Here is a 13,828-nt window from a genome sequence, read left to right as displayed (position 1 = left end):
CGTCTGTTTACATCCCGTCATGCATTACTTTACCCGTGACGTCATGGGTCATAGGTCGTGTGCGAGTCGTCGGCAGTTTCAGCATATATCGAAAAGCCGTGCGGACATAGAACGACTAGGGCCTCTGTGAAATTCTGTAGTTTCCGAGGATCTTAATTTGTTTATACGAGTTTCATCATGGCAGACAATGAAGCCAAAGGGAAAGCTCTGATTGACGAAGCGAACAGAAAATTAAAATCAGCGTCGGGTTTTTTCGGTGGGTTTTTCGGGTGAGTATGATCGTGTCGGCCTACATAGTTAGGCCTACACCTATGGATTTTTGCATGTAAATTAAGCCTACCGTCATGACCGTCGACATGATACAGTAGTTAGCTTACTAGACACGAATGCCTTTCGTTTCTGATACGTTTTAACTTTAAACCTTTTGCACGAAGCTGAGAGTCAATAGTTGTCCTGCCCCGAATTTATTATGTGAATCTTAAACTTTCTAGTTCTACAGTTTTTGTGAGCCATGGACGCTCTCGATGGTAGGCTGAGTGAGGTTGGTTGTAGCATAGGCCTAGAGCATGGGGGTAGAAATTGTATTTCTTCCCCCATGCATAGAGCAAAGATCAGATTGCAGGAACTCATGGTGAGTAGCAAGTATAGACATTGACATTGCTAACATCTGAACACGGCAGCTACCGAAATTAGGCAATATCACCGTCATGATATGGGACATGGCTGTTGTGTAGAGATAGCTAGGCCCTGGAATTTGATGCCCTTTCTCCATTTCTAGAAATACGAGGATGGAAATTCCTCATCTCATACTTCCTCATTCTGTTAAATGCTTTTCATTTGAATGTGTCATTTCCAACAGACAAGTTTTTTTATGAAATGAAAATAACTGAAAAGCTAAGTTTCAGTATTCGGGAAAGCATTTTCTGAAGCTTCACAGAACCGAGTGTACGCACATCATGTTCAAATTCATAAATGTGTCAGTCATTGGAGGTAGTCCCTCAAACTTTAGGCTGATGAAAGTTGATCTCATGGTTCTTGTCACCGCCCACATGGAAATTTTGGCCTGCACCAAATAAATTCATTGTTCATCTTTTTCCAAAAGCCGAGTCTGATTTCACGATTCTCCTCACGACATCAGCACCCAAATTCAAATTTCGGCCCACATCAAAATGTTCACCCTTCATTTCTTTAAAAATACCGTCAAGATTGTCAGCGCTGTTGTATTGAGTTGACATCTTTGCCAATACGTTGTTCGTCAAATGCACTCGTTGTTTTGGAAAGGTATGTACAAAATGGTCACGGTTGTGTGTCGCCGTATGTATAGAATGCAGTATTAAACTGAGGGAGTAGAGACATTGTTTGGAAAAGCCAGTGAGGTTATGTGGGCGGAGTCAAGTTATTCATGATTCATGTACAGTATCATGAGGATGTACATTTTTGTGTATACACATGTACGTGTGGTTGTACGCGTACAGACGAGGCTTTGACAGGTATGGGAAGGAGCCAATTTTGATTCATAATCAGCGCCCCGTCGCCGGAATGCGGTCAAGCACTTGTTGCATATGATGGCGCTTGGGGTGTGGCAGGGAACTGAAACGGTGTGCGTGCCTGAGGTCAAACTAATGCAGCAGTTAAAATCCATACTGTTCAAATATCATATCTGGTCTTGCTTTTGATCATGCAATGGAGTGATACTGCAAGTTTTCCAAAGCCTCAGTGATTCTTGCTGTCAACTCATGCACGAAAAGAAAGGATTCTTGTTTTTGTAAATAAATTTTAGTTGTTTGTCCTGTTGAATTCAAAATTCTATTCTCTTGGCAGTTCAGATCTTTTCACAGTCAAGAGCCTTTGCAATGAGTCCAACCTTCATGCACCGTGTGAATGTGATGTATTTTTAGGAAAATCTCTCGTCAGATTTGTGGAGAAATTTGCTGATGAATGAAAGATGATGAAAAACCCTCATCACTTTTCCAGAAGTGGCTGACGAGAACCCTGAGATCAACTTTTATCGGCATTTCTCCATTTACGAAATCCTCCAAAGTCATGCATTGCAAGGAAACATTCATTGACACAACAATAGCAACATTCACTGAAAGAAAGAACATTGCTCTGGTAATCTGTTTATTTCAAAATGGACCAACACGTCCACCGCAGTTAAATTAGGTGAAGCCATTAAGGTCCGCTATTTTGGCATCAGTCATGTTTTTATAAGTGGCTGCTAAAACTATGGTTGGCCGTCGGAACAAAAGTAAAACAATAAGTCACAAAGTGTTCAAACTCCCACCGAGCTATCAGAATAGAGGACGGTACACGCAATACTTACATGTACAACTCAGTACTAAATGAAAGTAAAACCCTATTTAAAATTAATGGGACAAATGTCAATTTTGAACAAATTGGAGGAAAAAGTAGAAAAACCAACCAACAGGTGATGCATGTATTTCTGCAAACTCTGGCTGCCCATACAAGTTGTAGGCAAAATGAGAGTTGTCTACTCCCTTTTTTTTTCTTTCAGAGGAACTCAGAAACAAGAGGATGCCTGTGAACTGTATAGCAGGGCAGCTAACATGTTCAAAATGGCCAAGAAATGGAATGGTAAGCCTAAGATGTCATACATGTGGGTGTGATTCACGATACTGTGTGCCACCAAGAGGACTTTTTTAAGACTGCGGTCGACAAAAGTAGGGCCACCTTGCTGCGATTTGCACTAGGCATTTATCAGTAGACAATGTGGGGAAATTCTTGAATTCGTGAATCCTCTTCCCTAACAAGCAACCATCGGGAACAATTCAAATTCCTCGCACACAGCCGGGAAATAGAATTTGTCGACCATTTTCTGCAATGCAAAAAAATGGCCTTTCCATGGCAACCTCTTGGTGGCGCACTATCTCTGAATTGCCTATAATATGGCGTCAATTTTCAGCAGAATGTACACAAGCTGTACCTAAATGCACATCACACCAGAGGAATTCACTTGGGCATGGGTCTAGAGTGACAGTAGTGCTGACTCAACATCCCTCAGAATTGTAACGTGATGCATTGTTTACTATCGAATTGCAACAGGTTCTATTTAATTACCTTTAGCCATGTCACATTCAGAGCATTTCTCCGCGAAATGACCACAACAGTGGATTTATTGAAAAAATATGCGGGATAAAAAGTAAATTTTAAAAAGTCAAATACTAACTTTTGAGCTTGTCAGTAGCATTCTTGATGGGTACCACATCTCTCACTATTATTTGTAATTGCCATTATAGAGGTAAAAAATGGCCATATCAGAGTTTCAAGATGAATGGGAGACTGTGAGATGCTTGGTGTTGGCAAACATACCTGTCTCACGTTACTTATCCGGTATTATTTGCATCAAGCTTAAGCTAATGTGCTGAGGCACAAAAAGTCACAAACAATAGTGGACCAGTCATTTCGGCTCAAAAGTCTCCCTTTAGTTCATACCCTTTTCTTACTGACTGTAACAAACAATGTTTATCCTTTTACAGAAGACTTTTTAACAACTATACATTGTCCAAATCTGTTCTGCAGAGGCAGGTAATTCCTTCTGTAAATGTGCCGAGATCAGGTTACGTTTAGAGAGCAGGCACGAAGCTGCCACCAGCTACGTAGATGCTGGTAACTGCTACAAAAAGAACAACCCACAAGGTAGGTATACAGTATATCAAGTCCAAACAATTTGAAATCGTGGTGACTTGCATGAAAGTCCCGAACCTAAAATCAAACATACAAGTTAAAGAGACTGACACTTGAGAAGTAAGTGAAACTCTTCCTGTCTAGGCATCAAAAAGGTGTGGCTATGTTGACATGAAACACGGTGCCTACATATTTTTTTTTTCTGTACATTTCCTCCTACCGGTAGTTATGCTATCAGACTAATGAATCATCCATCCATCCTTCCAAAAATCCAACTTGTACTAGTCTAGTCTTGTACTTAAAATTGAAGAGGTTATGTTACATGTACTGTTATCCCACACTTTACAATAAGACCCACATACATGTAGATATGTCAGCTATGAATTCTTTTTGGGTCTGAATGTGTTTAAGGGCGTTATTAAGCTCTTTGTGAATTCCTCGTTAACTGTTGGCATCTGGCGGCTTGATTTTTAAATGTCAGTGCTCTCAGTAAATTCCAAAATGTCCCAAAATTATTTTGCCCAAATCAGCTAATTTCTCTAGCTTCAAAGAGGACCTCACAGCATGTTGTAGCACGTGTACTCTCACATTATGCTGTCTTATTCATAATTTCGCGGCAAGGTGCAGCCACTTTGAAAAGTAAAAGGTTCAGGTTTTAGGTTTAGGTTTTATTGGTTTGCATACATCTCGTGGCCTGATGGCCAAATTACATGTATGTTACACGTTAAAAAGTTGAAACTAACACCAATTTAAATAAAAATAAAACAAGAAACATGACGATGGACAGATATCAACTTCACAACTAATAGTCACGGACTCAAAATAATGCTGGGTTTTACCTGTTTAAAACATCAATAAAGAAAGAGATAGGACTTTTCTTGAATCTCGTGGTTCTACAGCGACTTTGTAAAGCTTTTGACTATTTCTCAGCTGTCTTCTATGTTGTTCAAATCTTGTTGACGGTAACAAAGAACAAGTGCGACTGTCGTTACTGAGAGTTTGAGCGAATTGAATACAATGGGCAAGTCTCCTACCTTTGTGGGTTTCAAAATTACAGATTTTAAGATTGTCATCGTAAGAGGCGGAGTGCCAACCTAAGATCGTCTTACACGCTCTCCTTTGAATGAATTCAATTTCCTCGCAAATATACGGGTGAGACCCGAGTGCCAAATGACATCCGCATACTCAAGAACTGGTCTTATACAACCAGTGTACACAGTGCTAAGTTCAGAGGGACCAAAACCAAATCTCTTCAAAGTGCGTAACAAAATCCTTTTCTTATTGGCTTTTTCTAGCAATTTCTGAATATGAACAGACCATTTAAGATCACTTTCCAGCCACAGTCCCAGGACTTTGGCTTCAGAAACATATGGGAGGGAGGAAAAACTTAATCTCATTCTGTCGAGGGAACTGTTTTGATTTACAGAAGCTGTGAAGGTGCTGCAGCGGGCCATTGAGATCTACATCGACATGGGCCGGTTCACCATCGCCGCAAAACACCACATCTCCATCGCTGAAATCTACGAGAATGAGCTGATCGACCTGGAGAAGGCAGTGGAGAACTACGAGAGGGCAGCAGAGTACTACAAAGGGGAGGACTCTAACAGGTCAGTGTGGGAAAGGGAGATGGCGTCATTGGCCCCAACCAGATCTTTCAAAATCCAGGGCTCATGAAATTGAAAAAAATGTACAGTGCAGTTGCCCTTTGGGCAGGGGAGTCTAAAATTTGGTTCATTTTCAGTTGCCGGACAAGGAAGTTTTTGCCCCAAGCTGTAGGTTGACGGTTTGTCTAAAATCACAGGAGCACCAAAAAAAAGTCAACACCTGAAAAAATGACAGGTTGGTAGGTCACTCACTACGCAAGATTCCATGAATGTTTTTCCTAGTTTCAGACCGTGCATGCAAATACACATATGAACGTCGCGAACTCAACTACACGTGCAACAGATTTGTACGTGACGTAATGGGGTTGTCACTTTTGCGGCATGGAGGGGATTTATGGTCGAAAGCTCACTGAGCAGCTAAGTCAAGTCAAAATTTATGCTGGCTATCCATTTTATTGCACTGAAATTCCAATAATTTAACTAATTCCCTTAAAAAGAAGACATGCTCTACTAGAAAATATGCTTGTTACAATGTTTTTGGCTGAGAAATGGGTTTACGCTTGACTACTTTTTATGTGTAAAAAAATATTTGAAGCGATCTGGAACTGGCTAAACCAATCCAAAACTAGGAAAAGTGTTGTAATCACTTTTGTCGATCTTGTAAGACCAAATTAAAAGCTTAAAATTGAAAATAGTTTTGAAGTATCTTTGCATAATGTACAAGGTAGACCTCTGACCCCATTTCATTGGAACATGAAGATAATGGTGCTGTAATATGACTGAATATAGTTTTCGCAATCCAGAACAAGGAAAACGACTGAATATAGATGCGGCTGCATTCATGCCAACGATTCAATCAGACGTACCTCGGTCGAAAAAAAGGTGTACTTGCCCTTCGGGCTAGCAACCTGGAACATTTGGTTGTCCGACAAAATATTTTTGTCGTCCTTGGATGTCGGACTACCAATTCTGCAAGACCTGAAATCCACAAAACAGTTTAAACCCTAGCGGGCTCGACATTTTCACTTAGCATTTTTATGAAAATCCTCTTGAGATTAACCACTCTAAAGGAGTCCGTTGTCAGACTCTCAATATTAAAGAGATGCAAAGTCTGCGTCAACGGAAAAATAATAATAATTTTTATCACAACCATGACAACTGTAAATTGTAACTTACCACCAGTCCTGTAAATCTTTGACAACCTTTCCCTTGATATTGATTCACCTCAGAGAGTTACAATTTATGCAAATTGCTGTCAGAAATTGCAAGATTACTACATGCTCTCAAACAGGGAGCTCAAATTATTTTGAAAGAATTAGATAACAATTAGTAAAATGAACTAAAATATGTATTACTTCTTCTTACAGTTCAGCCAATAAGTGTTTATTGAAGGTAGCCATGTATGCAGCACAGTTGGAACAGTACGCCAAAGCCACCGAAATCTACGAAGAAGTCGCAAAGACTGCAATGGAAAGTTCTCTGCTCAAATACAGTGCCAAGGAGTACTTCTTTAAGGTGAGATAGCAAATGCAACATAGTTTGGATTTTTTTTTTTTACTAAAAAAAAGAAAGATGTTAGGTAGGCACACATTTGTGTCATTTCGTCCTACACCAACATTCTCAAAGGTTTATCAGTGACATCTTTCCGGAGTTGTGAAAATTGTAACCAAGGTTGAAATTCTTGCGTGTTTGAACTTGTGGACATTTTCTAACCACCTGCAGTTTCACTAATGTCGTAAATTAACTGGTTTGATCCCAAATACTTTCAAATCCCTCTACCTAACCCCACATCACCACAATCCTGACCATTGATGGTTGATGTCCTTTGTGCAGGCGGCCTTGTGCCATATGTGTGTGGACGCCCTGAATGCACAGCACGCTGTCACCAAATACAATGAAATGTTCCCAGCGTTTGCAGACAGTAGGGAACATAAGCTCCTCAGTGTGAGTATGAAAACTTCATGGAATCCTGGAGTTTTGGTAAAGTCTTGAGCAGATCATGTTCAGGTGTTATTCAAAAAACAGTGGCTTGTGAAGGCAGATTTAAGGAAGATTATTAAAACGCTTTAAACTTTTATTGAAGTTATCTCTTGGAGGGTGATCAGAAGTCTACGAAAATCTGTTTATATAAAATATTTATGCATGTACATACAATTGGTAGAAAGTCAGAATGCCATTTCCACACTGTTCATAGTCTCTGTTTTTGAGCTATATTCGGCCAAATCATGTGCTCAGTTTGGTTTGACACTTTGAAGGCCAATAAGATGAGAAATTTTGCTCCTCAAAATAACAAGAAAAGGTAATAAAATTCAGTGCGTTGGAAGCTTTCCTTGTGATGCGATTAAATCCCTGCTTGAGTCCTCTTATCACGTAGCCACGTGCGTTACCTTTTTACATATTTTCTCCTCACGAGTAACACCTTTCTTAACCAATTGTTTTTGCAGAAATTATTGGATGCAGTGGAGGAACAGAATGTTGATAACTATACTGAAGCAGTAAGTCTGCCATTGCCAGATGGATTTTTATTGATTAAAAGAAGCAGTTCTCTTGGACGCGTTGTAATGTAGTGAAATCCTTTTAATTTATTATTTTATCAAATTACATACGAGTCATATTCACATGTAGAACACTTGTTAACTGCTTTGCAATTCGCATACAATTCCACTGAGCATATTCAGATCTCCTGTCTGATGTTTGCGTGCAGAGAAGGCTTGTAATTGCACTTTGAATCTGTCGTGTGAGTTGAACAAGACACACACTGTCTCAATCATAATGTAAACAGAAACCTTACAGAATAGTGTCATAAGCAGTGCTGGTAATGATTTCTTTCACTTTCGTGTGGGCAAATGCGGTGACAACCAAATCTAAAACTTTTTGTAAAGTCCTGTCATTTCACAGCTTGGAGAGTTTTACTCTCTTGGTTTTGAGACTGTCAAAACTTTGCGCACCTCTTTCGCAGGGCTTGATGTTCTGGAATAATTTCCGAGAGACTCCCGCGCCACTCGTGCACAAAACCAGAAGTGCTTTTGTGAGACCTGTGTCGTCATACTTGTAGGGGGAATCCACATATTGCTGTATGAAATGGAAAAAAAAGGCGGGATGATGAAAGGTTATTTAGGCCATTTTAGGGCTGAAAGACAAACCTGACAATTCTAAGAATCAGAAATTGTGAAAAGATATCAAACAGTGCTTCAAGAATATAGCTTTGTCTCTGTGTTTCTTATCAATGGCCCAAAGACATTGTGTCGTCACTGGCATTGTCTAAAGGGTTGTACATCAAAACCACTTCTCCAAATATCTGTCTGTTGATATTAGAAACTGGTTTCACATTATTGACAAAGGGTATCTGCAGCTGTTAATTAGGAACTTTTCCGAAATATTTTGGGCAAAATCTTGACGTATGAAAACCAAGTGGAATATAAAAACAAATTTCACAAGTACGTGTGCAAAGGTTTCTGAGCGTTTTGGAAAAGAAGAAATTGAAGGCATTTGAAAGTAGTTGTCTGTATATCTCGTTTTTCTTTACACGTTGGAGTTTGGATCCTTACCCTGGTACCCATGGTTACCCTATTGAAATAAACTCAGTTCCCATTATAAACACACACCACCACATGGTCACGACATTCTCTCATTACCAAAACCTCTATTTTGATTCGTCCATCCAGGTCAAAGGCTACGATTCCATCTCTCGATTGGACCAATGGCTGACCACGATTCTGTTGAGGATCAAGAAGACTATCAGCGGTGATCCAGATCTACGGTAATCTGTCCTGACCGTCCGGCTGTCGCTGCTCAAGATAAGCTGTTTTGTCTTCTTTCAATTTCTGTCAAGAAAAGTGTATTTAATCAAGGAATAGAAATACTCTGTTAGTGAATAACCCGTATATAAGCCATTTACCTGAGTCAAAACTGGGATTAGAATTCCTAAGATTATTATAAGCAAGCACCTGCTTAAACTTTGATGATAAGATTTATTGAGAAACTTGCATTTTATCACACTGTAGTCAGCCCATGCAGTCACCCAATGATGTGAATTGAATGGAAAGGGCGACTTTTTTAATTTGTCTGTTGACTGCACCAGTTGGTGGTCAAACTCGTACCCTTTGACACCTTCAAGCATTGAAATGAAGATTGGGAATTCTTCAAACAAAACTTTGTCATTACACCCACCCACAAGTATATATCTTTAAAAAGTGGAACATTTTCTAACAGGTTTGTCCTAAGTATGGACTGCAGTGTCCTCGATAATTGCAGTTGGTTTTGTTTGAAGAAATGCCAAGCATGCATGCGCATTCCACCATGTTACTTTCAGATGCATTACCTGTGTTGTTTGAAACAAGGTTTGGTGTTTAGGTTTTTCTACTTGTGTATTGTGACTGGCCTTTTTTCATGACGCGTTTTTGATAAGAGACATACATGAATGTATACACGTAGACCAATCGGGCGATCAGACTTACAGGCTATCTCTGCCGTGGTGCCATGCTTGGGCCCCGGGGTTAGGCGTACGTTTCAATACCTCTTCAACCAAGACAGTGTTGTGATTTGCCCAAGTGCATGTACGCCTCATGCTTCGGGAGACATGAGCTTGAGGCCACCCCAGTAATGGCGTCCGAATGTCTGCTAGAACATCGGTTTGCTCTTGGTATGTGTGCTGTTGTTTGCATCTGTGCCGTTTGAGAGCCAATTTCCCTTACAGCTTAAATTATGCAAACTGTTCTTGTTCTTCATTTTACCAAAAATAGCTTTCTCACTCTTTCCTGGCTACGAAATTGGCCCTGACCAGCTGACTCAATGCAATCAAATGATTTTTGTTTGTCGTATGTAGAACTACTGTGTACATGTATATATAAATCATGAGTCTATTTACAATGGTTAGTGTTATAATGTAGTTTGATAGATGCATTTATCACCAGGTAATCCTACTGTGGCTCCACAGGTTGGTTGGTTAAGAATCTTTCTTTTCGTCAGTGGTAATTTGAGTTTATACACTTTAAAACCAAGGCAAGTGCATTTTGAGGGAGTGATAGAATTACTTTTGTATCATAAATACGGAGGTCATTTGTGTATTGATTCTTGCCAGGAAGGGATTTGCGCTATATGATTTGTTTTTCCAACTTAAAGTCCTTGTTTTTTTCTGACACAGTCATACTTCAATTACGTCAGTTCGTCACATTGTTGACGGTATACAATTCAGCGTTTGATCACTGGTAGAATTAGATAATCATTCCAGATTCTAAGTATCTACATGTAAACAAGAAAACTTGTGTATAATTGTAATTTGTGTAATTTCATAAAGTGTATATTGTCATTTTCAGTGATAGTTTCATCGGTCAGTTGCATTCAATTCTAATTTGGAAAAGAGCAGAATTGTGCCAATGAAAACAATTTTCATTTCGAATTTTAAACATTTCCCTTAAGGTTAACGATCCACAATTTCCTGACATCATTTAAGCATTTTGTCTTTGATCTTTCAGCGAGTTTACAAATTTAACCTAGCAAGCATATAAACAGCTAAACTAATGTTTTGTAACATGCATTGAAATGTACAGTTGTTGAAGGATTTATGACCACTTCCTAAGTTCAGCTCAAGTAATAGAGTTCACATGTATCCATCCCCTTTTCTTCTTGGAAAAATACAGTAGATTAACGTCAACCTTTTCCAGGGTTTTCAAAATGAGTCACATTTTTCTGAATGACAAAATTGTAACTACTACAGCCCGTTTTCAATGTACATGTAATAAACTACATTATCATTAAAGAAGAAGCATATGTTATAGTAACTCCTTAAACTTTTCTTTTATTTTAGTCCTCTTGAGTTTTCCACTCTGGAGGACCAGTGATGCGTTGTCTGTACGGTTAAACTTTCACAGTGAAAAGTAACAGTGGCTGGGCTCAGCCTTCTAAATTACGGAGAACCCTCCGGAACCTGCTAGATTTTTGAATGATCTGGTAGGGTAAGGGTGGGTGATACATTGTAAATGTGGTATAGTACGGATTTACGGTGTGCTATAAAGCAGTATGAAAAATATAACGATTTGTGTTGCATAAACCTGTAATCTGTGCGCACAGTTGTATTGGCTTTTGATTGAAAAGGTTTAAAAAGGGTTGTACACCAGATTTTTAATCACTCGTTGAGGTGCTGTTTGATTTGTTTGTTATACTTGGAATTGTATTCAATCAAGTTAATTTGATTTGGCAAAATTATTTTCCATACACGTATTTTATTTGATGGTTCATTCTTGAGAGCATTTGGCTGGCTGTCAAAAATAGCTGGGAATGCAAATTAAAGAATTGACTGTTTGGGTGGGGGGGTGATAGTTTCCAAGAAAGAGCCCATCCATTCACACCTCAAGCAGATATCAAAAAGACGTTAGTTTTGGCTGAACAGAACTTAAAAGATTTGAGCACGTGGTGGCCCAGAAACTACTTCAGTCAATTCTTCCTGGCACGAGAATTTTAGGCCATAGCAGCCTGTTAATGTTGGTATTTCAGGTGCAACCCCAGGGGATTTGGGGTAACCCCCCTCCCCCTGCTCTGAGACCCCAAAAAGTAAAAAATTGGGAAAACGATATAAAATAACTGAAGTAACTGCACTAAAACCATTGTAAACCATTTAGCCATGTATAATGTTTCATCATTATTTCTGCTTGTCTGTAAAAATGAGACATTTAAAATCTCCTGCCTGACACATCTGCCCCTGTATTTTCTCTCATTTGGAATGCATGACTTATTACCGTAAAACCTGCTTATCTTGACTAGTTTTATTCAATTCAAAGGAATGTCTGGTATTGCATCAAATTAGCATGGAACAAAATTGGCGAGAATAACATACATTTTCAATCGAAAGTGAGTTTATATAGTATATTAGCAAGCTGTCTAGCTGTGGCACAAGTATGGGTCTGCTTTCTCTGTGTATATTGATCTAGCGAACAGAATTGGTAGCCATCACTGGACTGGCACTGTGCTCATGCACAGTTGGCACTCAACTTGTTTCTACTAATAAGGTACTGTGATTTGCCAAAATGAATAGGCATCACGAGTTCAAGAACATGCGTATTGAGTGTATTGCCATTGTGGTGGCTACTCGGACTAGTCTATTGCAGAATGCTGTAAGTTAAGAACGTAATGAGGGCCAGGAGTTGGGGAGCCACAGCATCAGATGTGCTCTACTGTACCCGGACGTGTATTTGAAACTGCTCATCAGATGTAAGCCCTGCAGCTGCAGGACTTCAAGACTTTTTGAAATTGTAAAACACATGGGGCAAAGTGTGCGTGCGTGTCAACATACTGTCTAAATCTTCTGCAGATCTATTACAGTTTGTGTCTGCTTCGGCTTTACGTCATTATCAAGCCAAGACATAGTCGGCAAAGCTGACAAAGCCAGGTGACCAGTGCAAGCTCAACCCCTTTTTGAGATTGTTGGTTTAGAGCAAAACCCCTCCGTCTCTGGGGATTTGTTCTTATTAGCAAGTTGAAGTTGATGTGCAAAGTTTTACAACCATTTCAGGCAGACGCATGCACAGTTTCTCCAACTCAGCAGTACCGGTTACTTTGTCGATTGATTGTTACCAGTAATTGTGCAAACTCATTTTATCTTCTTGTCTTACTTTTACTATAAGTTTATTCGAAATTATGCTTGTATTATTAACTTGTTACTGATTGTAACATAAATATTATCATACCAAATTGTTCAATATTTCATATGTTTGGAAGAAGAGAGAACGATGAAAAAAAGAAATACTGAATGGTATTAAGGCAGGGAAAAGAAAATTTTATGTACATGTATTTAAAAACACCTCCAAGAACTTCATGACTGTTTGAAATTGGAATTAAATGTCTTGAATAAAGTGTAAACCCCAAAATTGAAAAAAATAAACAGTGGACATGTAATAGTGTGTTGTTGATTTGCCTCACAGTTGATTTATTAAAAGTAATCTGTTTTCAAGATCCCTCTTTATGAAGCACTTTGTGTTGGTCATTGTTTCACTGGAATTTGAGGAATTTTTTTCAGACATCTAGGGGGATGTGTTAGATAACAATAGTCCAGAGTGTGTATAGCGATAGGATGTTGGGGGAGGGGTACCCCTTGGTGTCATTTCTTGCTAGATGTAGATCCCTCAAAATTTTAGATTTTCAGTGTCCAAATTGCCTAATTATACCAATGGGAATATGTTTTTGCATTTTAATTGGGTAAGAATTATCTGTGCTTATGTAGTATTACTCAACCCCTCAAAGCGATTGACCAAACCGAACCAATTCTTGGTTATGACCGCCAAAACATACCTGAAGAACAGTTTTCCATTTTTGCACGTGGTCCATTAAAGGCAAATACTTAAATGACTTGTGATTTCTGGGATTTATTTTGATGGCACTATTTCTGGAAAAGCTGGGCCCCTCAAAAATTGTCCTCTCTAAAAACCTCTATGATCATTTTTTTCTTCATCGTCCTGGGCGCTGGCTCAATCTCTTAGATCAGGACATATCTCCAGTCTATCAACACTGACGAGCTGCCTATACTGGCCACGTACGTACGTACGTGTATATTATTACCGGCATAGCTACACTGTGAGATGCAATGC

General features: G+C 39.2%; 1 protein-coding gene across 2 annotated transcripts; it reads left to right on the top strand.

The window, feature by feature from the left end:
* The first annotated feature begins 59 nt into the window (after positions 1–59).
* LOC110974238 (alpha-soluble NSF attachment protein-like) lies at positions 60–13,139 on the top strand. Of its 2 annotated transcripts, none has more exons than XM_022225733.2 (8): positions 60–269; positions 2,516–2,595; positions 3,541–3,657; positions 5,072–5,252; positions 6,617–6,764; positions 7,083–7,193; positions 7,694–7,744; positions 8,915–13,139. In XM_022225733.2, exons 1-8 carry the CDS (start codon positions 178–180, stop codon positions 9,011–9,013), a joined length of 879 nt encoding a protein of 292 aa, XP_022081425.1. In that variant the 5' UTR covers positions 60–177; the 3' UTR covers positions 9,014–13,139. The 2 variants fall into 2 exon arrangements, with proteins under 2 accessions (XP_022081425.1, XP_022081426.1); XM_022225734.2 differs by lacking the exon at positions 60–269 and adding an exon at positions 531–631.
* The last annotated feature ends 689 nt before the right edge of the window (positions 13,140–13,828 follow it).

The sequence above is a fragment of the Acanthaster planci genome, linkage group LG01, assembly GCF_054643075.1.
Source record: "Acanthaster planci isolate LZ-2023a linkage group LG01, COTS_SCS, whole genome shotgun sequence".
Classification (NCBI taxonomy): Eukaryota; Metazoa; Echinodermata; class Asteroidea; order Valvatida; family Acanthasteridae; genus Acanthaster; species Acanthaster planci.
This window is presented reverse-complemented; position numbering and strand designations above follow the sequence as displayed.

Excerpts from the sequence above, each read along its gene's own strand:
- LOC110974238 (XM_022225733.2), top strand. The coding sequence starts at position 178 with ATGGCAGACAATGAAGCCAAAGGGAAAGCTCTGATTGACGAAGCGAAC. Across the intron at positions 5,253-6,616 it reads AAAGGGGAGGACTCTAACAG|TTCAGCCAATAAGTGTTTAT; the intron begins GTCAGTGTGGGA and ends TTCTTCTTACAG. Across the intron at positions 6,765-7,082 it reads CCAAGGAGTACTTCTTTAAG|GCGGCCTTGTGCCATATGTG; the intron begins GTGAGATAGCAA and ends TCCTTTGTGCAG.